General features: G+C 42.4%; 3 protein-coding genes and 1 long non-coding RNA gene across 5 annotated transcripts in view; 3 read left to right on the top strand and 1 right to left on the bottom strand.

The window, feature by feature from the left end:
• Window positions 1-189: 189 nt before the first annotated feature.
• On the top strand, window positions 190-17,670 carry pyd3 (beta-ureidopropionase pyd3). 2 transcript variants are annotated; one of them, XM_065448568.1, is made up of 12 exons: window positions 190-839; window positions 7,259-7,518; window positions 8,593-8,687; window positions 9,413-9,568; window positions 9,734-9,788; window positions 10,660-10,856; window positions 11,224-11,266; window positions 11,392-11,418; window positions 14,849-14,889; window positions 16,020-16,106; window positions 16,198-16,291; window positions 17,416-17,670. In XM_065448568.1, exons 1-12 carry the CDS (start codon window positions 736-738, stop codon window positions 17,427-17,429), a joined length of 1,173 nt encoding a protein of 390 aa, XP_065304640.1. In that variant the 5' UTR covers window positions 190-735; the 3' UTR covers window positions 17,430-17,670. The 2 variants fall into 2 exon arrangements, with proteins under 2 accessions (XP_065304640.1, XP_065304641.1); XM_065448569.1 differs by having other exon boundaries at window positions 194-839; window positions 16,198-16,335.
• On the bottom strand, window positions 17,512-20,754 carry LOC135915480 (zinc finger SWIM domain-containing protein 7-like). Its single transcript, XM_065448570.1, has 5 exons — window positions 20,567-20,754; window positions 20,433-20,454; window positions 20,140-20,321; window positions 19,445-19,470; window positions 17,512-17,997 (listed from the first exon to the last, which is right to left on the bottom strand). Exons 1-5 carry the CDS (start codon window positions 20,646-20,648, stop codon window positions 17,893-17,895), a joined length of 417 nt encoding a protein of 138 aa, XP_065304642.1. The 5' UTR covers window positions 20,649-20,754; the 3' UTR covers window positions 17,512-17,892.
• A 331-nt stretch (window positions 20,755-21,085) lies between these two features.
• On the top strand, window positions 21,086-24,154 carry LOC135915477 (uncharacterized). Its single transcript, XR_010568637.1, has 4 exons — window positions 21,086-21,496; window positions 22,646-22,680; window positions 23,634-23,708; window positions 23,773-24,154. It is a non-coding gene; the product is annotated as an uncharacterized lncRNA (long non-coding RNA).
• A 1,769-nt stretch (window positions 24,155-25,923) lies between these two features.
• The window catches only part of kz (putative ATP-dependent RNA helicase kurz), a 42,027-nt gene continuing 41,862 nt past the window's right edge, over window positions 25,924-26,088 (top strand). Inside the window, exon 1 of the mRNA XM_065448567.1 lies at window positions 25,924-26,083. Within this exon, the coding sequence (XP_065304639.1) occupies window positions 26,000-26,083 (84 nt within the window). The 5' untranslated portion in view covers window positions 25,924-25,999. The remainder of the gene's footprint in view (window positions 26,084-26,088) is intronic.

Here is a 26,088-nt window from a genome sequence, read left to right as displayed (position 1 = left end):
ATAAAAATTTGATCGAAACTGTGACTACAAGAGCTTTAGAAACCAACACTACTCTTAAAACAAACGATAATGTCTTATATTTTAATATAATTACTAGCACGACAGTGGTAGGTGTTCTTGTTCATGTTTTTACTTTTCTCGTGACCACGGTCACAACACCACCGCATGCTTCACATTTAACGTTGAGGCCAGCGCACGCAGTTCTTAGCATCCTGTCGCGCCTGCGGTGACGTCCTACAAAAACAAGCACAATGTTCACGCGATTAACCAGCTGAATATTCTTTTCAAACTCGCATACGTGAGGAGGCATTGGAGCAGAGCTGGCGTGTACGTGGTGCGTACCCCGCATGTAGCAGACGACGTACGGGACAGCGGTAGAAAATACTCGAAAGAAAGTGGTGAAGCACGCGGTGCCATCTAGTGAAAAGCAGACGCTCACTCTCGCTCATGCTCTCGCTACTCCCAGCGCTCGCAGCGTTCGACCCGTTTTATCTGCGCTGGACAACGCGTTGGGAGCACGACCCCGGCAGACGCTTCAGCATCCAAGGGTTGCGCAAGTGAGCTTGAACTTCCCCTTTCCGAGGTCAAACAGGTTTCGACGCCAGGAGACGAGCTCGTCTTCTGCAATTGGGTCGTCCTGCGGCCATAGTCCACTCAGCGGTCCCGCAGTCGAGACGTGCGCAACATTACTCCTCTCGAAGTTTGCTGCGTGACATCTTACAGAACAGCGAGGAAATGGCCAGCCAGGAGTTCGAGAGCGTTGAGAAGATCCTCACGGAGCATCTGCCCCCGGAAGAGCTTCAGAAAGTCCGCGGCGTACTCTACGGAAAGGAATGCGCGTGAGTGACATGTTTGATCGTTCGCACCGGCTGACGTGTGATGGTGGTCGTCTTCTCGACCCATATCTCGAGCCACGTCGGAATAGACGTAAAAAAGTATTATTTCGGTAGGACCGAACTGCGTTTCCTTTAGTATATGGTATTTGGAGGTAGTTTTTCCGGCGGTTCTGTATAGTTCTTTTTTTTTCGTTTTTTTCCCCCTTTTAATGAGTTCTGCCAAACTTTCAGCAACACTCCCTGTATTTAGCGTTTTGATAAGCGCTAGTGTCAACATATTATAACGGCAAATACATCCCTTCCAACTTCGTGATCTACGGGTTGAATGAAGAGGCCTAGGTGGTATTTTCTGCTATTTTTAATGTTTTATGCCGGTGTCACATCTGATCGCGATCGCGATCCAGCCGGATCCGTATCTGGGCGATCGTGATACGAGAATCGCGATCACAGGACCCTAGATCGCGATCGCACGTCCGTGCCCTTCAGCGCAGTATTCTGAAAACTCTAAAAACGAAGTCAAGGCAGCTCGATAAGAAAACTTTAAAAAAACCTTTTTGACCAGCAACAACAGGCTGTAAAATTGAAATATTGCCGAAATTTAAGTATATATCTTGCAAATCTGAATTTCTAGCCAGTATGCAGTTCAGGGTTGCTGGCGATCAGCAGACGATAATAACTCGATCCGGATCGCTAGAACCGTGTAGCAGCGATCATCGTTTGCGATCAAGAACTCCTATCCGGATCGGCCACAAGTGAAAGCTGTGTGCAACAAGTGCAATTTATCGAAGCTATTCATGCTGTCAATCAATTCATTGTTCCTATTATTATTATTATTATTATTATTATTATTATTATTACTACTATTATTTCCAAAGAGGGAGCGAGTCAATTCTGAAGTGTGTCATTCGTGGATTCCTGGGAAGATTGGCAGACTCGTAAGATTTCTGCACTGCAAGCTTGTACCCTTTGCCTCGTCGTTTGGTGGGCTTTGAAAATTTGTTCTTGGCCTTGCTGGTTCATCAAACTGAACTTTCGTTCAGTTACGGACACCGCGCGAAGGGAGTCGCGAACGCTGCATAGACCCGTAGTTCATGCGCCTAAATAATTCATGGCAAAGATTGCATTTAGTGGAACAAAATTCTGCTACGAATGCAATATTAGCATTAGTAATACAGGATAATAATTACGATCATACTTTACAGGAAAGCTTAAGTGAGCAATATAGCTTGATTAAAAAGTGCAGTAAAATATAGTACACCCCTGTTTTTATTGCTGTGCTGCAGAGAAAATGAATAAAATGTAGCCCTGACAGGCACAAAGCACAATGTCAAAAAAGTGAAATCGCTGTGGAGTAGAAAGCAACAAACCAGCTTGGAACAGCAATACTTATTCATGCTGTGCTATATGGTTCATTTACTTCTGCCTCAGCATATCTTTTTCACAGGCTGTTTTTTTTTTCTTTATCTGTTAGTGCAGACAAATGTGGCAGATAGTGAATGAGGACTGCAGGCAGTCACTTGCACTTTTTGTTTGACTTTTCGACTGTTGTCAGCATGGGCGCCGACAGCATGGGTGCCGACTGCGCCCACCAAGATCATAAAGCAACACCCTCAAACAGGCTCCCTCTGAGTTATCCAGAACGAAATAAAGGAAACAAAGAAAAACATCGTGATTGAGCTGGTGCCTTATCTGCTGCGTCCCTTCCGAAGTAACACGTCGCGTTTGGTGTTAGTTAGAAACAAGCTGCGATAGCTGTTGTCTTAGCATAGATAAAGTGCAAAGATGTTTTTTCTTTGGGCCTGAAATCCTATCACCACAAAAGCAAATTGACCATGTCAGTGCAAAGGCTTAAGGGTGCGTTTTGTTTCGTCCCGGTCGCCATGTCTTTCTCTAATGAGCAGAACGTAAACATGATCCTTGCTTTGCGATCTGCAAATTTATTTTATTTTATTTACAAATACTGATATCTCATTTAGAGACATAGCAGATGTGGGTTACATAACTTATGAACACAAAATGTCAAGCAACATGGTTAGGCAGTTCTTTCTTAAATTTATTAGTCGGCAATGAACGCAGAGAACCATCTAAGTTATTCCATAATTCAACAGTGCGTGGAAAAAAAGATAACTTATAGCAATCTATTTTTGGAACGAAGGGATCTATGTTTAATGGGTGAGTACGTCGGGTTACTCGCGCAGTAGGTGTGGTTAGCGAGATAGGCGCTTCAATGTTAGTCGATCCGTGCATGATTTTGTACACGGAAATGGCAACAAGAGGAAGGCTGCAAATATCTATATCAGTCATGGAAGTGTGGTGGTAGACCAAACGCATCGACTACGCATCGTCAGAAGTTATGAAGACCTGAGACAAACTGGCAGCTTCAAGAAACAGCGGCGGAGGAGTCCATCTTTGAGTTTTAGCCTACGCACGGATGCTCGGGCATTTATGGCCTCAAACCCTCATGCTAGCGTGTGGTACGTGGCCGCCAGGCACCAATCTCCAAGTTATCAGTTTGGAGGATTCTAAATGACGTCCTTTCACCTGTACCACCTTAACCAGCACCAATGCTTAGAAGATAGGGAGGGACCTACAAAATCGTCAAGATTTCTCAAATTCGGTCCTCACAAAAGCTGATGAGTCACCGGACTTTTTGAGAAACATCATGTGCACAGATAAAGACAATTTTCGCAGAAATGGCCAGGTAAATTAAACATAATGCACACTATTGGAGACACTCCAATCCACGCTGGGTAAAGTGCACTCGGCACCAGTACCAGTGGTCATTCAATGTGTGGTGCGGTAATTACGTCGATGCTATAATCGATCCCATCTTCGATCGCACAATGACTGGATAGGGTTACGTGGACGAAATACTTGAAGGAGTGGTGGATGAGTTTCTCAGCGAAGTACCACTGTCACGTCTTCCACTTCTGTGGTGTCAGCAAGATGGGGCTCCCGCACACAGCAGCAGCTGAGCATGAAACTGGCTGGATGCGACTTTCCATGCGCAATAGATTGGAAGGTACGGGCCTGTAAATTGGCTGGCTGGGTCACCTGACCTCTCTTTATTTGATGTTTTTCCTAGAGGTTATGTGAAAGATGCGCGCACATGATCGAGATGCACGTCAGATTAGTTCAAGGCAGGGATAACTGACGTCTGCCATAGAATTTCGGCGTTGGTCATCAAGAAAGCCACTGAAGATAAGATAAAGTGGACACAGTACTACATATCTGCAAAAGACGTATTTGCACACGTCCTCTAGGCAGGAGCTGGTGTTCAATGGAGCTATTATCTGATTCATAGATAATAAGGGCACACTGAAATCTGATGTTTTTTTTTTTTTTTTCTGCCCTTCTTTTCTTTTTTTGTTCAGACATCATGATTGCCAATTTGGCTCACTTAGCAGTGGTATATTTACTTTATTGAACGCACCGGTTTTTCCTTTTCTCTACACGTTGGTCGCTTCCCGGTCTGTTTATTTCGCTTTTATTTTTTGACATGAACCTGTTTTTGCAGCACGTATACACTTTCATGAAAAATAAAATGGTCACATTAATTTGGTTTTGGTCCAAAGCAAGTTTCTGGCACAAAATATAGCTTCGTGCGCACACTTTTGATGCAGTGTGAGCAAAGCGGGGATTTTGAAACATTGCTTTTAGCATTTTGTGCGAGGTCAGAGCGACGCTTCGACTGCGTTATCAAGGGGCTTTCATTATCAATATGATCAGTCGGCCTTGAGAGACGGATAATAAGTGTGACATAGATATGAAAGGAAGGAATAGCTGCAAAGCCATGAAACCTGTTGTTGGTGCTCCTTCCATGCCATTATCAAGGTGATGCGCTGTCTCTTCGGGCTTATGACAGGCAGTGTGCTTGCTTTCAATCAGCATATTTGAGGGCGCTGCTTTATGATGCAGGTGGGAACGCACTCGCATGGTATTTTTCATACTTTGTGAGGTTTCGTTGCCATTCGGAGGAAATAGTACGGAATTAGTACGTTGCTGAAAACACCGCAGTTAGATGTCATTTTTGGTGCCTACAAATGCCTCATTGACACTTTGAAAATTAGGATGGTACTTCTCAAGTTAGACAATTCGTTGCAATTACCAAATTAAATCTCAGTAATGAAAGAATTACTAGCAGCTACTCACTCCACTGTACTGGAAACAATATGCACTAGGTTTCCTTCAAGTAACGTAACTGCTCTTTTTTTAAGTCTTGGTGCATGATAGTTGGGGAACACTGTATAGTTCACTCAGTAACCGAAATGAGGCCAAGCCGGATTCACTCGAAATAAGAAACAACAGCAGTCATGCGCAGCAGTGCTTATACTCGTGCTCATAGGAAAGAGAGAGAGAGGCTGCAGTTTTGCTGGAAAGGCGAAGCAGTGTTAGTGATAGCCAAGTATTCAACAATTACACGTGAAGATTACACCACTGAGAGGACTCAGGCTGTGAAATTGAACTGTCTCCTACTATGAGGTCTTGTATATACTCATATAATGCTGCCACTTCAGCGCTCAATTCTTTGAGGTCACATGAAGTTTTTTAAGTGCAAGAAATATATTATATACATGACGAATGGTTTCGCGCCAGGCCCGAAGGTATAATATTCAAGAAAGAGAAGAAGAAAAAGGGAGGAACATTAAGGCACATGTTTGCACTGAAGTTTCAGCTGGACGACCTGTCTTTGTCTGATATATATATATATATATATATATATATATATATATATATATATATATATATATATATATATATATATATATATATATATATATATATATATATATATATATATATATATATATATATATATATATATATATATATATATATATTGTACTGAAGGCACTGGGCAGTGGGCATAGTGCTTGTGAAAGAGAAGATGACGAGAATTGCTGGCTTCCCCGTTTCGCCATAGTACCGACCTGTTTAAGCCTACCGCTGCAAACCTAGAACTAGTAACTAGTGCTGCTAGGCAAACACCCCCATTGTATTTGGTGGAGGTGCTGGGTTTCTCTTCGACATCCTGGAACTCCGCAGTCGGACGCTACCACCAGCTATTTCAATATATATATATATATATATATGGGGTTCGGAAAACTAGTAAAATGAAAACTCTCCGTCTATGGTTGTCAGAGTAAGTGGAGTGCTTCAAATTTATTTATGAACTGCCATGGTCACAGTATGTGCTGGTACCTGCTCCACCTCAGTAACATTATTGCGTGATCCAGCATTCACCACTCACTTCAGAGATTGCAACTCATTCGTCACAGCCTGTTGTGCAGCTGGCATAAAAAAATTACGCAATAGGATCACAATGCTTCTGTCATGGTGGCTCACAGGGGTCATGTGAGTGCATACATCCATGTCGCCGAGCCTTGTACAGGTGCTCAAGCCAAATTGCCCTGAAGATTACATAATAGCAGGCCATCAGATAGTGTAAGAAATAGTAGTTGCAGGATGCTTTTGTGATTTAGCTCCCCCTCAAGAAAAGCTCAGCACTGAAAAGGCGGTAGCTCTCAGACTTATCCAAACAAACACATTCCCAAACCCACGCAGATACAGCAAAATGTACCCACTACGATTTTGTTGCGGCATCTATCCCCTGGCGTGGCAGCACATGCCCTCCACTCTTCCACATTTTGTGGGGGGGCAGGGGCAAACCTCAACACATCACATGTCTAGCACATAATTTGAGCAGTGGGAGGGTACAGCTGACCGGTGACACCCTGACGGGCCAAGAAGCGCTCGTCCAGCAAGTTCATCGAGCAACCGTGGCCAGTGGAGTCCTCGAATAAGGACACCACCCGCTCGACCTCAAGAACAACGACCTCGATGGTTGAAATAAATGTTTTCTCTCTCTCAACTTGTATAGCTGGATTATTGTAATTCCCAGTTTGTTGCCCATTAAAGCTATGAGAAACTAACAAGAAAGCTGTATTTGAATTGGACAGTAAGTCTGGTTCAACTGAATTTTCGTTATTATATTTTCATTTCAGCAACACGCTAACCAAACACATCCGCAATCCTCAGTTGCATAAAATTGCATGACACAGCTCTCACTGTAAAGGAGGAAAACTTAGTGGCTTGGTTTCTTCTAGAATATCTGGTAGTCCAGACAGTACCATCAGTAAAATAAAATGTAACACAAACTTGATCTCCACGGAGTTGCCAAGTTATATTACAGGCCTTTGTCTGCTTGTGTAAACAAATAGCCCATTATTATATGTGCTCCAAAATGTCTTTTCCACTTCTGGACTTGGTTTGCGCCTGCAGTTTCAGCAATCCACGAGACCAAGACCAGGGCAGTGTAAAAATGAAGCTATCACAGCAGTCACGCTCCAATTATTCTTTGTTCCATCCTTGCCTTGCTAGCAGTGCTTTTCATGCGCTCAAAATATTTTCGAAAATTTCAGAGCCCTCGACTTGGACTCCGAGGCTCTTGCCCTGGCCGCAGAGCACAAGTTTGAGCTCAAAGGGTACAGAATGACGGCCGAAAAAGAGGAGACGCGCCCCCCGAGAGTGGTGCGGCTCGGCCTGGTACAGAACCGCATCGTGCTGCCCACGACCGAACCGGTGGCTGCCCAACGTGAGGCACTGCACCATCGCATTGAGACCATTGTCGAGGCAGCAGCACTGTGCGGTGTGAACGTCATCTGCTTCCAGGAGACCTGGCGTGAGTGTGCAAGATGGCTAAGTGCGAACAAATGGAACTTTTTTATGCCAGACCGGTGGTTGCTTTTCTCAAAGTTCACCGAGTCAGCTGCCCAGGAAAACTGTTTTTAAAATGCTTGGCACTGCCTGGACCCTATAAGCGGTTTTCTCTTCTCAGTGCTTTGATATCTGAATGTTTGTTAGCTGCTTATGTTCACAATTGGCAATTGTAACAATATAACAAAAATTAAGACAGAAACAATTTTTGATGGTTACCTATGTCATGCGAGGCATTTTTGAACGATATAGAAGAGCTTCATGGCTGTAGCCACCAGATCTATTCGGACATTTATTTGTAAGATGTAAAACTAATAGCACTGTACCCTGCAAATGCAAGAATTGTGATTTTACAAATTTAACCAGATCTAGCCATATGTTGAGGACACCATAAGCTGACAGTGGAGCCCTAGGGGCACACAAGGATGCACTTTTTAGCTGACACCAGAGTCCTCAAAGATATTGTCAAAATCTGCTGAAGTTCATATGAAGACCATTACGAACTTTGACTAGGCTCCGTGACGGCTACCATGGCATCTGCCCATTCTAGCGTGGGTCATTAATATCAACTGTAATTAATTACAGGGTTTAGAATTTTACTATGCCCTCATTTTGTTCTTGCAAAGTTTCATTTGCATGTATTTTCATCTGCGTGTAGCAGCTGTATTGAAATCGCTCCAAGTATGCTGCTCTTAAGAGCATTGAACAACTTGTGCTGCCACAGGCTCAACCTGTACATGAGAGGATGAGACAAAAGAAGTTTGCACTGGAAGTGACAGCTCAGGTTGTAATAATTCGAGCACATGTCACGCTGCAGGGCAAGACAGAAAAATCGGTCATGGCTGTGGGTTATACTAGTCGTCCTTATTTCTAAAACGTGTTGCAGTGGAACATTCTGTGTTGCTTCGACGGACCCAGACAGAGCTGAAGGTCAAGTCAATGCATTCAATACTGCAACAGTTAGCAAAAAGTTAAACTTTCCTGCCTGTACCTACTGTCATGTGCTGATTGTGCAAGTTTTCCACCTCTTTTCTTTCAGACATGCCATTTGCATTTTGCACCAGAGAGAAAACACCATGGTGCGAGTTTGCAGAATCTGCAGAGCACGGCCCATCTGTTCAACTCTGCCAGCAGGTCATCCTTATTCCTTTATTTACAACTTTTGAAATTAAAATTATTAGGCTAAAGTACGTTCTTAGGCTTTATATGCAGGGCTGTAATACAAATGATTAACTTAGAAGAGTACTTAGATATTTTTGAAGTTGTACAAGTTCTACCATGTGGTTCTCGCACATAGGATGGCACTCAGTAAAGTATGAAGTTAGTAAAACGCTTATGAGACACTACATTAATTTGATGCAAAAGTTGGTTTCAAAATCCCAGACCTGGTGTCAGTGTCATCAGTATCACAATATACCAAATGTATTAGTAATAATGATAATAGTATCACGGCACAGCAAAATTTGCTGATGTCATGTAGGAATAAGGCTAGGTATGATGATGTTGCTCATAAGTGCTGCACTTGCATGTAGCAGCAGCAGTAATCACAGAAATTGAGCGAGCCACTGTATGAGGGCACATGTACCTTTCGAGTAATTGAAACAGAAACTGTCATAGAAGCCAGTATTGCAGTAAATTATATAGAGCACTTTGTTGCTTGTTAGTGTATTTGTTAGGGTTTTAGAACGCTTGGTCCAGTGCAAAAAAATTATGATTCAACAGTGTCATGTTGATGTTCCTATTCATGCTTTTAAGAAATATTGAATGTTATTCTAATTTTATCTTCAGCCTAAGCCGACCGTATTACTATATTTCCAAGAGCTCATTTTGCCACATTATTAAACCTTTGAAATTTTCAGATGGCTAAAAAACACAACATGGTGATCATCTGCCCGATTCTTGAACGCGACGACTCTGATGTTCTCTGGAACACGGCCGTGGTGGTATCAAACAGCGGAGCCATTCTGGGAAAATCCCGCAAGAACCACATCCCACGAGTGGGCGATTTTAATGAGGTGGGGTTCTGGAAGCATGCCACAGCAGCAAATTAATCAGGGCATTGTTTCTGGGCTGCGGAATTTGCATGCAAAGTACACTAACCATAAGCCAATGTGCATTAGGTGCATTACTGACCCGGCTGATGCGTAGATGAACGCTAAGTGACATATATTTTGTTCCAGTCTACTTACTACATGGAGTCAAAACTTGGACATCCAGTATTCCAGACACAATTTGGTAAGAGTTCTTTGTTTTCAGTCATTGAAAATACCAGATAGAAAGCCAGGTACTACATCATTGGAGCAAGGACAAAAGTTCCATCTCTTGTTTTTTGCATTTTTGTTTCTACCATGTTTGCATTGCTAGAAACACTAGCTGTGTTTCAACTAGCGAAGGAATGGTACTTGAAAACTAAAGGGCACATTCTGAATTTTGTGAAGAGGCGTAACCAGCATGTGCAAGTGGTGGCAGTTCTGGTGTTCACTGCACAGTCTTAAACAATATGCAAATTTCACTGCACATTTTTCAGTTTTTTTAGCCATGGCATGCACATGTGTTGACGTCTTGTGCACATTGCACAGCTGCATTTGGCACGCTAAACAGCATTTCTCTGCCACTTCTGTGACATTGCGCCAGTGTTGAAATCATTATATGGCACTTTGAGGGACACTGAAGTGACAGTGCAAAGAAATACTATTGGCACTAGTAGGTTATTGCTTATGGTTGGACTCTGGCCCCTTGCTCATAATCAGTGATGCCTTACGGCGAATCTGGAAAAGGTACGTAGAACCAAGGACAGTATGAAAGACGAGACATGTAAGCTATGTCTTTCCATGATTACCTTGTCCTTCGTCTTACACACTTTTTTCAAAATGAACTGATGTCAACTCGTCCAGCTCACTACTGGTCTCAACTTCCTGCCTTAATGGCCACAGAAGAACATGCCAATGCACGCCTAGATGCGTGTGCTTTCTCAGGATAGTATAGCATGAAAACCTTTGATAAGTTTATCACTGAATTTTGTGCGCGCTATGCTTCCATAGTGCTGTTGGGAGACCTGCATCAGTCTGGCAGTCAATGTGCTTCTTTGTGCGATGCATGCTTGCAGGTAAGATCGCCATCAACATCTGCTATGGGAGACATCACCCTCTCAATTGGCTCATGTATGGTGCTAATGGAGCAGAAATTGTGTTCAACCCGTCTGCGACGGTGTCTGGACTGAGCGAGCCGCTGTGGCACATTGAGGCTAGGAACGCAGCCATAGCCAACAGCTACTTTACGTGTGCCATCAACAGGGTGGGAACGGTAAGTCTATCCATAAGTGCTTCATTCCCTAAGTCTACCCATAAGTGCTTCATTCCCACCTGATTAACCTGCTTAATGTTTCTGTAAGAAAGAAAAAAAAAAAAAGGCTCAGATGGAAACGTGTTGTTTCACGGGCATCTAATGTTTTAGGCATTTACTAGTCCGCTCGGAATCTGCTCGACCTAAAATGAAGTGGTCGCTGCAGAATGCACAAAAAAAAAAACATATGAGAACTATCAGTGTAACGTACACACTGTGCAAGATGGCTGCAATTCCTTGAAAGATGCCACGTAAAACATGCCCAAAGTGTGAGTCAATGTCAAATCAACTGTACCTTTTATTTTGCTTTTTTTTACCCCCCACACAGGAAGTATTTCCTAGAGAATTTACTTCTGGTGACAAGAAGCAAGGTGAGCTTTGCTTGGGTAAGGTTTGCCCATGCACACCATAATCGTACACCTCCAACACCCTATAAATATTTTCACATTTCCACAATGCTTAACATTTGTAAAAATTTTCTTTTCTCTCTCTCTAGCTCACCGAGATTTTGGACACTTCTATGGTACGTGCACAACCTCATTTGACGACTGTGCTCCTAAATATATTTTAGTGTTGAACCTACTACCATTGATTCAATGTTGATGAGCATGAAATAACATTTGTTGCTTCAACTGTGATCCTTCGTTACAGTGATTAAAAGTATAAAGCGCAGTGACAGAGACTCTAGATAGCTTTGAATTGCATGCTAGCCAATACAAGTAGAAGGACGCACAATCAAAATTTTAACATAATCACATGCAATAAGCATGCTTAGTTGTACTGTTCTTCAGTGTTGCTTGCACATTTACTTCAGGTGAGCTATATTGCTGTTGTTACTTTGCTATGGCATAGCTTTTCCGGTTTTCGCTATGTAAAACTCAGCAATAGTTTGCATATTCAATTAACCTTTCCCACAGGTACGCAAGTGGTGTTTAAAAGAAAAATTATATATATAATGTGGCGTTCTTATCCTGCACGCAGCCCTGCCAGCCCTAAACAGAAATACTAATATTTGGTTAGATTACACTAAAAATTGTTTTATTATTCAAATTCTGACTCTTTGTTAAAATAAGTCACTTTGTTCTGCATGGTTGCTATGAAGAGGTACTACACCTTATAGTCTCGGCAAGAATGATCTGTGACAAACAAAAATGTTTCTGAAATTTGTTAATGCAACAGTAGCTGAAATGATGGTTCCATTCTATAGAGCCATGGCACTGCTAGGGCTAGTTCTGAATAATGGAGTTGGTCTAAAAAATCACTCTGAAGATAGGTCGAAGACTGAATATTGTCATTACTCATTTATTTATTTATTTCAAAGTACATTAGAGGCCCCAAGGGGAGCATTGAGTAAAGGGGGCGTCATAGAACAAACGACAACAGAAAACTGATTCATGAGAGCTAAAAATGTTTACAATGGTAACATGCTTGCAAAACAGTGTAACAAATAAACATGGGAAAGCAGTACAAAGAATTTTCAGGAAAGGAATGAAAAGTACAGTTCATGGTAACATAAAAAAATATGCATCACTCACTCTTGAAGGGACACTAAAGACTAATACTAGGTCGACACGGGCTATTTAAATACCATTACAGAAACCTCGCAATGCTTGTTTCGTGCCAAGAAAAGACTGTTTACAAGAAAACTGCATCTGAAGGGTCCGAATACCTTTTTCGAATCGTCCTCGCGACTGAACGAGGACGTAAAAAGAAACAGATACACAGACACAGTGCTTCTATGTATCTGTGTCTGTTTCTTTCTACGTCCTCGTTCAGTCGCGCTTCTACACTCTACCCTGGATTGTAACCAACTAGCCTGCCAAGTTGTTTTAATCAAATCTCCTGCCACCCAATCGAGGGAGTGGTGACATTGCATACGCCATCACCGTCCTTTGCTACCATCGGTGAGTAAAACGGCGCCCGGTAGACGGCGGTACCAAGCCAAGACAAAGTCGGAGCGGGGGATTCGCCGTTGCAGCTGCTTTTTGGCCAAGTGGCGTAGACCGTTCGGGCACCTTGCGACATCACATGGAAGTTGAATTGTCTGCTACTTGCAGTTTGTGCGAGTTTCATTAGCCAGCAAAACCAGCGCAGCACTACGCGAAAACTACTGAAACATGAAAGCGTGTGCAGCGCGGAGTCGAGAGAAAACGAAACCGTTCGACTGCCCACGTCGTTGCCAACAGTAATTTCAATAAGTTCTTTTGTCTAAACATTACCTAGAACTGGCCAAATAGCATTTTATTCCATTTTATAATACAATGCAAGGATGTTTTGAGCAACGAGTGATTGAGTACTAGTGACAGAATTTAAGTGGGGAGCGCTTTCGTCATCGGGCAAGTACTTCTATTTCCCGGGGGGGTCTCTAATCATGTCCTGCATTTATCTCAATTTCTTGGTTATTAAGGCTCTGTTCGCGATAATATTGACACCGTGAGAGATTCTCGAGCACTAATCTATCACTTAGCTTGACTTAGTACTTGCCTTTAGTGTCCCTTTAAGCACAGCAAAATAACACACATAGTGTGAGCACATGAAACGAACAACAAAATTGAAAAAAAAAAGTTGGAAAGAAATAAGAATGCCCAGAGAAAGAGACATTTCTTGGTGCCATGCAGAACGGCGCATTGGAAAAAAATAACTTAGACATGACACATGTACAGATGAACACATTTGTTATTATAAATACTGCAGGTTCAGTAGTTGTCTTAATTTATCTGTTTATTTGCACGACAGTGCTGTTAGGAAGCGAATTCCATAACGGAAGAGCTCATGGCAAAGCCAAGTTAAATGTGTTGGTGCTTCCATGAATACGCTTCCATGGGCTGTCCAGCAGGCTCACGATGTGGCCGTGAGGCTTGGCCTTCCGGTCCCGACGTGGGAGCGGCCCGCTTAGTGATGAATTATCACTACTTGCAGGACCAAATAAAGTTTTCCTTCCTTCCTTCCTTCCATGAATACGAGTGAAGCTAAAATCATTATAAGGATGTCGCAATGTGCAAGACGCGCGTTCCAGTGGAAAGTTTGAAGGCTTCATTTTGTGAACGTATATCTATGGAGCAAAGACAAGAGTGCTATATCACATCAGCTACTTAGTGATTGAAGGGAAAGGTTGAGTTCTATTTGAGTTATGCCTGACTGGTGGTTGTAATTGCTAGAAATTAATTGACTAGCTCATTTTTGGATGGCTTCTTAATGCGGATTAAGTATTCATGGTAGGGAGACTGTATAGGGGACGCGAACTCAAGATGGGGGCGTACAAATGTTAGGAATGCTAATTTATGGATGTTAGGTGCACAGTTACGCAAGTTGCAACAAATGTACCCAAGAGATTTGCAAGTGTTGGCGCATATAGTTGTGATGTGAAAGGCCCAGATAAGGCTTGGTGGAAGATTAATGCCTGGATATTTCTATACTGATGCCCGAGATACTAGATACGTATTTATGTAATAGGAAAAGCAATCGTTTGAAGTTTTTGGCATGAATATCATTACTTTGCATTTAGACGAGTTTCATTTGCCAGTCTTCACACCAATTGGCAACGAGTTGAAGGTCCTCTTGAAGAGTGAGATGAGCATCAAGGCTGTTAATTGGTCAATAGAATATACTACTATCATTGGCAAAAACACGCAAGCAGGATGAGATGTTATTGGGTGGATCATTGATGGAAATAATAAAAAGCAGTATTATTGTCGCACTAATTGAAATCAGTTTTGCCCTAAACTGGATGCAAACGAAAGATTGTAATATTACAGATTGATATCAGTATGACAGTCGTAACAAGCTTTAAAAATTGGGAAACTTACTATAAAATCATAAGAGTTGGAAGGCACATACATGTTGCCAAAGCTTCATAATAGTGTTTGTGAAAACATTCTAAATGTGAGGCTTACATGCAAAAATATGTGAAAATGCTTCTCTTCACATAACTGTTTCTGCATGCGATGGCGCAGGCTCCAGTTACGTGACTGCTCCTGACGGAAGCCGCACACCTGTAAGTTCACTTGTGCTTGCTCTGTTCCAAGTGCATGCAGTATGTATATATAAGCTCTACTATTGCCAGCTTGGTAACCTGCCGAAAGTGTTATCGCCTTTCATTTTGAGAAGATTTAGCTATTCTTCCTTAAAAAGATTTGGTGCAACTGGTTACCTATGCCTTTCGCTTGCAGCATCCAAAAGTGCATCTAGATGATTGATCTGTTCTGAACTTTTGCTGCTCGCTTCTTGAGCAATCAGCATAATGAATAGGGAAGATGAAAAAGACACACTACAGCACTATCGACTGCATAGGGGGTCACATTCACAGTGACACAAAATTTTTGGAAAGCAATGTGTTGCAATGACAGGTATCCATCTAAAAAGAACAAATGTCGGTGTACCTTTCGTAACTTTGTTTGGTCTCTTTCGCTATTGTGCACATGTTAATGTGATGGGTGCCATTAAAGATTGTTGTTGGTACATATAGTTGGGGCTGAAATTTTGTCTTTGCGCTTGTCTCTTTGCCACATTGTTATGCTATTTCAAGAAAATGCATGTTCATTCACTTGCGTAACTTTTATTTCAGATTTGTAAATGAATTTATGATGCACTGCAGAGTCATCCACTCTTTCAGACTACATCACAATAGTATTTAAGCATTCATGGTGCAAGAATACCTACATTCTTCCACTTCCCGTCGATCAACGGTATCTGCTTTAGGCACCACATCAGCCTCTTTTTTTTTCCCAGTAAAGCAGAATAATTGTTTGTTTGTTACCTTTACTGCCTTCAATATTAGTGAGGGGTTTCTCTTTAAATATTTATGTGGACACTAGGACTCTCAACAGGTTGTTGAGTGGATCACTGGTTCAATTCCTAGCTGTGGCAGCCACATTTTTATGGGGAAAAAATGCAAAAACGCTCGCATACCTAAAATCCCAGGTGGTCAAAAATAGTCTGGAGCACTTCACCAAGGCGTCCCTGAGGACCGACTATGCAGTATCAGGACATGAAACTCCACAATTAAAAAAAAAAAAAATTGTAACGGGTATCATTCAGATTCTGAAAACCAACACAAAGGTGCACTTGACGAAATGTTTCTGTCAGAAACGAAATCACTAGCAAAGTATTGTTTTTCTTCTACAGGGCCTCTCGAGAATCAATGATGGCCTCTTGATCACAGAGGTTGACCTGAACTTGTGCCGACAAGTCCGTGATACTTGGGGTTTTAGGGTGAGTAGCATGCTACTGCGTTTACGGACTTGCTGTGGTAATCATTCAACAATGGCTTATAGATCTTGAAAATGCTCGTCGTGTTTTGCAGATGACCCAACGCACAGAAATATACGCCGATGCGCTCTATTGGGTTGCTCAGCCTGCATTTGAGAAGCAAGTGATTGTAGACCCCACAGCTGGAGGTGACTACTGAGCCTTCTCATGTCTATAGCTGTAAAGCGCACAGGTAAGACTGTATTCTGCAATGAAAGCTATGTGGTGCACAGGCCATTGCTGTGTGGTATATTTTGATTTCAGGTAAGTCATTGTCATCTTAGAGACACTTGGTTGGTCACAGGAACCTGTGTCTATTACTAGCACACTGTTGAGATTGGGCTGTACAGCTGCATAAGCCAGTGCACAAAGTAGGAAATTGTGTGAACCAGCTATAGCACAGCAAGGCTTTGCTATATTAAGATCATAATCAGTGGTTCTTTAGGTCTAGTGCAGGACCTCTGCCAGAGATCTCCTGTCCCAGTGTTCTAGCCCTGTATTTTGCCAGAGCTAAAATCTCGTTGGACTAGCCTACGGGAACCTTATGGCGCACTGTATGAACAGATGCTGGTCATTTTATTCTCGTACAGCCAAGTTTTCTTTGCAATACAGATATTGTGTTTCCCATCTTGTTTGGACCAGTTTGGCTTGCAGTGTGTAACAAATAAATGAAACCCGGCTTATTCCTGCAATATTTTTAATATTCTCACTTCATTTATAATCCTTTACTGTTCTCTGAATTAAATAGCCTGCTCAGCTTTACTTTGTTCTCTTGATCTAGACTGGAATATATTAGCCACTCAAGTTTGACCTCTAATCCATAGTGTTCATACAGTGTTAATGTTCCCATCTGTCCCATAAGTTTAATGCTGCATTAGGTAGTCATACGCACTATTACAGTGGACTCTTTAAACGGACGTTCAAGGAACAGGGAAATTGGTTCTGTTTATCAGGAGTTACATTTACTGAGAGAGAAAGCTGAATACAAAACCAACCAGCTTTGAGGATGGTGTTCCTTTTTAGAGCCAGTTCTATTTATTGAAATTGCACTGTATGTACTGTCATTTTCAACAAAACTGACAAGCTGCATTTATGACTGTAAATTTCTTTCTTGTGGCCTGGGCCATCAGCAACTACTTGGTGTCAATAGACCTTTTTTTTTTTTTTCAGAAGGATTTGCCACAAGGCATATAGGGAAATCTAGGTTTTTCTCGCCAGGCTATCGTTGAAGTGACGCGCTCATAATGACCAACAAATGCATTGTGTGTTTCAGATCTGCTTCACTGAGTAATGCCCAAGATCTGCTACAAATGGGCGTCAACCGGAGGTGACGGCCTGCACAAGTTCCTTTCAATATCACGCCAACAGCTCAGGATTCTATCGCTCGCTGGATTTTTATTCAAATATCTGATCAGTATGTGTTGCTTGAGATATGGTCCCACATATTTTTATATCACCAACCAACTGCATCAAAAGAAAAGTTGGCTTTGGGCTATTTTTTACAGAATAAAATATATACTTTTTGTCATCAGTTGGTTTTTGTGTCGTTTCTGAGCTGCATGCACTTCACAGGCAGAAACTATCTATTGGGTGACTATCATGATAGTCGTGAAACCTACATTGACAATTTAGTCCAAACGTGGTGGTCTGAGCTGTATACGTGTCTGGAGTGTGCAGCCTTCTCGTATCTCTTCTGTACAGATTTTTCTAAACCTACTTAGCTGATAACAGCCGCCTGTGTGCAGCCATATTAACTGAGGCTTTGCAACGAGAATGCCATGGTGTCGTCGGTGCAGCGGACGTCTTCACAGGTTCCAAGTGCTTCTGCCAGTCTTGATGCGAGTACGTGCTTACACTGAAAATGAAAAGGTGCATGTTTATTACTGCAAGGTGTTGGGTACATCAATAAATCGTAGGTGCATTTCCAAGGCCACATAAACAGCCTCAAATATGCCAAGGAGCAAGCAGGGAAGCTAGCCTTGACAATAGCTGAAACAAGATGGGGGAAAGAAATGGCATGCAAGCAAGCCTAAATTGGTGTAGGTTCACTTTTTCCTTTCAAATTGTGCACTTTTATACTTTTCCGAACCTGTGCTCCTCAGGCAATCGCGGGAGTTTTCACATTTAGACTAACAGCCTTGCTGATGCCAAAGCTCAGCTGTAATAGCTCCACGTGCAGACAGTACAGAAACCTAGATTTATCACAAAACTTCAGCACATCTGTCCAGAATGTTACGGAGCTGGTAACACAACGATAAAGAACGAAGTTTTCCTATGATGTTACTGTGCCACAGAACCAAATATTACATAAAATAACTTGGAATGTTTTCAGTTCACTTGTACCATACAGAAAGCACTATCAAAAAGCTTTTTTTTTTTATTTAGCCTTTTTGGCTTCTTTCACTGTGGCACGATTGTGAAGGACATTAAGACAAGAGAGATTTATCCACTTTATAAGGTTATAGGCGTGTACCAGTTGACTGTCTTAAGATTTTGTTAAAGTGTGATTTTGTTTACTGACAAGTCTGCTGCTTGTTTCACACACAAGTTGTATCAACTATTGCATAAAATGGAGCAATAGGTTTGATTTCCACTTAAGATTTTCACAGACATACCATTTTGCAGCAGGCTTAGTTTAATATGCTTACAAGCATTAATTGCCTACTTCATTCACAAGAAAGCTGATATATTTCTCGCTGCAGATAAATTTGGTTCAACAGGACGGTGGTGCCACTTTTCACTGCTATAGCGAAATGCGCCTTTCACTGTGGTGATGACAGATGGTGCCGCCATTTTGTTGGAACACGCTCGACAATTTTTAAAATGGCGTTCCCGCAGATAGCACGTGCTTCGGCTTTATCTTGAATGAAACAGGCAAGTCATGTTTGCAAGTGTTGTATCAACTGAACCCATGGCAAAACGCTACCGCTGTGTGAGATGTGAATGTAAATCAGCCACCGATATAGCTGGAAAAGCAATGTACAACTGGTGCTCCTATTGATGCAACACACTGTAGAACCACATGTAGGGTTATGTGGAAGTACTTAGTAATGATAACCGTGATGATAATGCATTAGGCAAGCAACACACTTCATAAATAAGAACACATTTCACGATAAGTTAAAAGCTTTCTCTTTTTTTTTTTGTTTAACAGACAACTTCAGGAATAAGGACGCCTGAAGTCCAAACAACATGCACATTCACATGAATTGCACACAAAAGCAAGACCAACAAAGAATGTTACCACAACATTTGTGATACAAGCTCTGGAGAAATGAAGTATACTCTAAATAATTGCTTACCATTGGTATCTCTTGTCTTCGTAGTACTGAGGAGAAAAGAAAAGATGAGCGACAGACATGTCAAAGCAGTTCATTGAAGTGACAATCAAATAGCTTCATAAAGTAAATACGTAGCGGAGAGTTGCTGCATGCACCTGTTCCTCTTGCTTGTACTAGCAACACCCCTTTAATTAAAAACACGGTAGTTTATAAGCATGCTAAGCTGTCTATACAACAAAAATGTGCCCTATGCTATGAAACAGACACCATGCATGATCCCGTGCTGCTTAATTGGCTCTCTATGACCACAAATCCCAATTTGGACTCTTCCTTAAAACAGATTATGGGAAACATCTTTGAGACTGTGCCTGACACTAGTGTGTTTGAAAACCAAAGTGTGCTTTAAAGAAACATCCATGGTCGAGTATATATACACACACACACACACACACACACACACACACACACACACACACACACACACACACACACACACACACACGCACACACACACACACACACACACACTATTATTAGACATAATTGTAAACCACCTCCACATAATATACCGTGAACAACACAACTGCGAAAGTGAACTAGAATCTGCAATTTGCAGTTCTTAATCGTGTTTTTGAAAGTGAGTGACTAAGCTAAGGCGTAGATGATTTCATCAGGAACTTAACACTGCAAATAGTGATCAAAGGCGATTACATTACCTTGATGCAGATACGAATAGCAGGCGCAGAAGTTGCTGCTTGGCAGGCAGGTATAGAACGCCCTCGTTTCGCCGGACACTTGGTAGACCACCCGGCCTCGTGGGCATGTTAGGCGCTTGACACGGCGTCTGTCAACGAGTCTCATCGCCGGCTGGAGGGGAGCTCTAAAGATGTGGTCCAGCCTGGTCAAGCGTACGTTGTCAAAGTGAATCTCGCGTAAGACTCAACTCCGCACCATGTTATGTGGCAACTATGTTGTTGAGAGGATAAACCACAAATGCAGTCGTACTCACTCATTCAGCGTTTTAGTGGAAACTGCATGAAACACGGAGAAACGAGGCAAACGGGTGAACACGGATAGACGAGGGTAAAACGAGTGCAGTTCAAGGAATTCCGAAATGAGAGGTGTTCGGGAAACACTACATACCTGTCTTTTTGTCACGAAACTCCTTGCCAAGGTTTTCGAAGACAAGTTTTATTACATCTGAGTGAACTTGCACGAAACTCATGGTTAAGCCCACCGTTCAGCTGGGAAGTGAAGGAGTGCGCTGAAACCATGGCCGGAACATTCGGGCCCTTTTCGGAAAACGCGCGTTATTTTACTGCAGAGTAATAACTTCCAGTAACCACACTAAACAACCCACAGTTAAGAAATGCACAAGTTCACCGCAGTGCGGCAGCAGCTATATTGTAGGTCAAGTAATAAAGACTAATAGTAGTTGAAGATTTAAAAAAGCATTTTTAAACAAGAATAATATATTTAATAGTAATTTTATAAGTAATATTATAATTTTATGTTATAAAATCAAACATAAATTTTGACATATTTCGTATAAACCATAGAGTTTCTAAACAAATACCATTTAATATAAACCCTGCTACATAAAGTTTTATATTAGTATTTATTTAGGAACTTTATGTCATGCTTTATGCCCTGCTACATAGAGTTAGTAGAACAACTCTAGAGGAAAAGCTGGGCCGGAAAAGTGGGAACCTCAAGGGCGCCGCCCTGTTGCTACTGGTCAATGTGGCCAGCGCAATTACTATTGAAAGAGCTGAGAACAAGTACAGGTCACCTTATGCTTTGTCACCTAAAAACGCATACCTGATGGCTTTATGAAGGTGGTACGTTAATATTAAGTTTACAGAAAGCGATCGCTAAGTCCGTGACTTATGTAAATCACGATGTACGCATTCATGCAATAAAGGATGACGCGAATTTCGGTTTCGAATCTGTTTTTTGGATGCGTAGTAGTTTCGTTTGACATGCGATCGCGCGTCGACATCGGACGCTATGACACACTCGTGCCCTATGTGCCACCGAAGCCCCGAAGTGGTCTGGCATATACCTTCACATGTAAGTAAACGAATGTATCTCCTTGTTGAGAATATCACGCGAGTAGGCAGCTCTTGTGGTACATCACAATCGTTCGAGAAGCGTCACAGTAGAGCATTTTTCTGCATGCGGAGCGCTGTTTTTATTTGCAGGTTTCCCTTCAGTAGGAAATTGCTGGACAGGCGGACCAGCGCACCGGAATTGTATTGGCGAAGCCACAAGCAACTCAAAGAATCTGTTTAATTGTTGCACTTTGAACAATCATGCTTCTACAAAGGCCACAGCAGAAAAACAGCCTGATGACCGAGTATTTCTGTGCCACGAAGTAATCAAGAGGCGAGTGCCTAATGCGGACGAAATAGAGTGCATGGAGACTTAGAACGACAGAAAGCTGAGCTAGTTCGTAAGGATTCATTATGCAAAACAGAGGTGAGGCGTGCAGACAGGACACAAGAGTAGAGAAGTGGGCGGCGCGCGTGTTGTTTGCTTGTAAATACTCTACTCTTGTTTCCTGTCTGCACGCCTCACCTCCGTTTTGCATAACGAGTGCATCAACCCACATATTAATAGCTTAGGCGTTTTATTAACTGTGGAATATTTTCAACACTTCCTTGCATGCCATTTCATGTCACAAATTTGTGCAGCGAATCTATTTGCATGATCGACTCCGGGCCTGTGGGACCGTTCACTTGCACTTGATGCTGAGTCTTTTACATGTATCCATAAACTGCAGATATGCACATCAGATCCCTGCGAGCACTTTCAAAATTCAATTATTTTCGACAACAGGCACATCAGGCACATATGCAATACTGACATAATCTGGAATACCACTAAGCAGCTGGGACACATTTTTGTTGACCATACTCGCAGGTAAAATAAGTACATCATGTGGACAGCTCCAGCTCATTTTCCTTAAGTCAGTGTGTACAAGGGTTATGCAAAAATAATTTTTTTTTCTCGCGCACCGATTATTTTGCTGTATAAGCAAGAGAACCCACCACGTTAGTGTAACGTATCTTGTGCATCACACTAATATGTGCTTTCATTTACCAAGTAAGATGAGTTACTTTTATGGCTCATTCAGTCATATCACACTGCAAGCTGCATTCATCAATCTTCAATGGGATTTTGCAAATGTTTAATGAAACATGTTTCCCTTTTATGCAGATATGCAATGGCAAGCCCTTCCGTGTGTTCCAAAGGTAAAATTTAAGCTCTAAATTGAAGAAGACATTTCTAGTCAGAAACAAGCAAAAATAGTGAATGCAGAGTATCAGAAGCCCAAGGTACAGAAATTATGAGAAGTGTCGAATGGTTTTAAGGAAAGAGTCGTATTTAAAAATGCAAGACCCTTTAGTGGAGGTCAAGCAAGTCAATATAGGTAGAATACTCTGCAAAATTATGCGAGTGAGGGGATGTCAAACAATGGGTCAGGAAATGCATTGTTTTTCTGCAAAACAAAAGCTGATTGCCATTACATAAGTCACTTTAGCATCATGATAAATTCAGGAATAAACCAAAAAACAAGACACGCAAAAATAAACAAAACATTTAATGATATTTCAGCAGAACTTTTTGTTGGGCTAGTTGGTGCATATTACTAAAGTACTATAGCGCCAAACAGACGACACAAGAAGAAGAGACACGGACATAAGCGCTCGTCCGTGTCTCTTCTTCTTGTGTCGTCTGTTTGGCGCTATAGTACTTCAGCCATTTAATGATGCTCTCTCCACACTGGGATAAATAAAAACAAACACATCACATCTAATGTGGACATATCAGATGCCTTGTGAAACACTAAAGGAACAATTCAGTTTCGAGCTATGGCACTTGCCGCATAGATGTGGGGGGGCCTTGCACCAATAGTGATAGTTACCACTGCATTTAGAAATTGAAAGCATTTGTGCAGACAAGGATGATTCTTTATATTTTTGGCTACCACTTCAAATGCCTCCACCAAGTGTTACAATGCTGCATGCAGCCATACTAAGGATCTCGCAACAACACCTGCAGGTAAAAAGCAGAAGCAGTCAAAGTGCTGGTGTGTTCTGGACACTATGTTTGAAAACTTTTAGGCAAGAAGAGTGCAAGAAGCAGACATAACTGCATTTATTTCCATAATTGCCCATTTAAATGGCCTTTTCTTTTTGCTTAGACAATGCCTACGCCTAGCCACAGCAGCTCCCTCATACAGACTCCACAAACCAAGAGGCCGTGGAGGCAAATGCAGGTAAGAGACAATAAGCAATAGCACTGGTATCGACATTCATCTAATTTCTTTTTATTTCATTTAGGCAGCCAGCACACCTCGAACAGCCACCTTGACTGCAGGTGTGTCACCTTAGTCGCGAAGGAAACATTTGAGGGAAAGTGACAGGCAATGTGAACAGCCACTTCTCCATGTAAACAATACTCTTTCTCTCGGATGACTCCTACGCCTCGCCACGCCAGCACACTTGTGCACAAAGATGCGACAGAGGCACGTGCAGGTCAGAGGCAAGAAGCAGTGGCACTGGTGTCGACATTTACCCAATTTCTTTTTCTTACACTGAGGCAGCCAGCACACCTCGAACAGCCACCTTGACTGCGGGTGTGTTAGTTGATTCCTGTTGTACATATGCTCATAATAAACTTCAGTAAACTTGAACTTCATAATAAACTTGAAGGCAAATGGGACATTGATGCATTGTATTTTTGAACATTTATTGTACACATACAATATATGTTATACTTTGCAGTGCTACAGAGCGTATTTTGAAGCTTCCCCCTATATTTTTGCACCTTTAATTACGTATGTGTTGTGTGGCCCTCAATGCAGTTCATGTTGTAGCAGCTGCTTTGTCTGTGTATCGCACATTGGCTTAAGCTCGTGATATCCACATACTTCTCTCACATATACAAAATAAAGTTCTATGTAGTCCTCAGTGCTACAACAAAAAATGAAAGTAAACAATCCGATCGTGGAATTATGTTTATTACAGTGATTCCTACGACAGTTACTGACAAGTTGACAACTTGAACTGGTCAATCGGTCCATAGCCGCCTCTATTTTTCAAAAATAAAGGAGGCTATGATCCGTCATGGCAAGGAATTGTATGTATACATAAAAAAAGGGGGTATGTGTGTGTTTGTAGTGGGGGTATAGGATTAGGGCGGTACGAAAAAATGTACCAACACCGTCCTCTAGACCCATTCCGTTGAGCTACCGTAACAAAACGTATTATGAAAGTTCATACAACCAACTCTGATATTACTACAGACGCCAGGCGACGCGAGCTACATTTGTCATGATGCATTCGCGACTGCACCGGATGCCCTCCACATTATTCTCGTTAATCGTGCTCACTGCGCCGAGGCAAAAGAAAGACAATGGGCGCAGGTGCCTTTAAAGTATCTCGACCTTGCGAGGCACGGCTGCGCGTGCCTGGGGAGCTGTCCGTGCGAACACTCCCTGGCACACACCTGCCTCGGCGGCCCCAACCTACGTACCGTTCTGCTTCGAGCTTTGATCCCCCCACTGTCCCTCGGGTGCCCTGGAGTTCCTGCGCCGCCTGCTCTACTATCATCTCAGGTGCTCTCCTGAGACTTCCGTTTGTCGGTTACATGTGCCCTACAGCTGGATCATTACTTATAATAATAAAAAACCCGATCTATCGTCACGACGATAGATCGCGAAAGCGGCTATTGCAACATACCGCGCCCGTGCAAAGATAATTACGGAACGCCAACGAGGAATCTGACCACAGCTTCGAGCTCGTAACGTCGTCGAGTGACACTCCTGCAACAGGCGTGACCGCTGAAAACCGCATACCGCCAGAAACTTGAACAGGATCATCCCTCGGTTGCATAACTGCCAGCTGTACGGCCAACATGGACCACATCCACACCATCCCGCAACATAGAATAAAGAACCGACTTATAAAGCACAAACACACGGCTGCACGCACACATCACAACATAACAAGCGAGACGCCATGCTGCTACGCTGCTACTGTTGCCGGATTAAAACTGACTACTGTCACCAAGTCTAGCAAGCGTCTCAGGAGCTGGCAACCTCGGCGCGTAGCAACATGGCGGCGCTCTTGAGGTTCCCGATTTTAATGCATGGGCCCTATGGGTAGCTTGTCCTCTAGAGTCAGTATAGTAACTCTATGCCCTGCTAAATACAAATCGGTCTTTAAGTGTGCAGCGTCACTTAGCGGTAGGTGTGAAAGGTAAAGCACAGATACAGCATAGTTGAAGCATGCATTGTAGCACTAATAATTCGTACTCTAACTCAAAGCGCAATTTGTTATTGGCTTTTTCAAAACAAGCTACGAAAACGGGTATGACGTAGCCCCTAACGTGTAAAAAGCTTTTTCAATAAAAAAGTTGAACAGTAATATGCAAATGTTTTTTTTAACTACGTAAATTTATTGGATTATTTGGGCGGGTTCCGGGTGTCATGATAGTAACAATGTGTCGCGCAACATCAACTTGGTCCACGTGCGTTGCACTGCGCGTCGTGTGATCTCCAGCAAGATGGGGCGATCTCGCCGCAAATACGATGCCAAAGCAAGGAGCTCACAGCAGAAAAACTCCACAGACAACGAAAAACCATCTGAGGTTGG

Source organism: Dermacentor albipictus, chromosome 2 (genome assembly GCF_038994185.2).
Source record: "Dermacentor albipictus isolate Rhodes 1998 colony chromosome 2, USDA_Dalb.pri_finalv2, whole genome shotgun sequence".
Lineage (NCBI taxonomy): Eukaryota > Metazoa > Arthropoda > Arachnida > Ixodida > Ixodidae > Dermacentor > Dermacentor albipictus.
The sequence above is the reverse complement of the archived record's forward strand: the minus strand, read 5'-3'. Positions and strand labels throughout refer to the sequence as shown.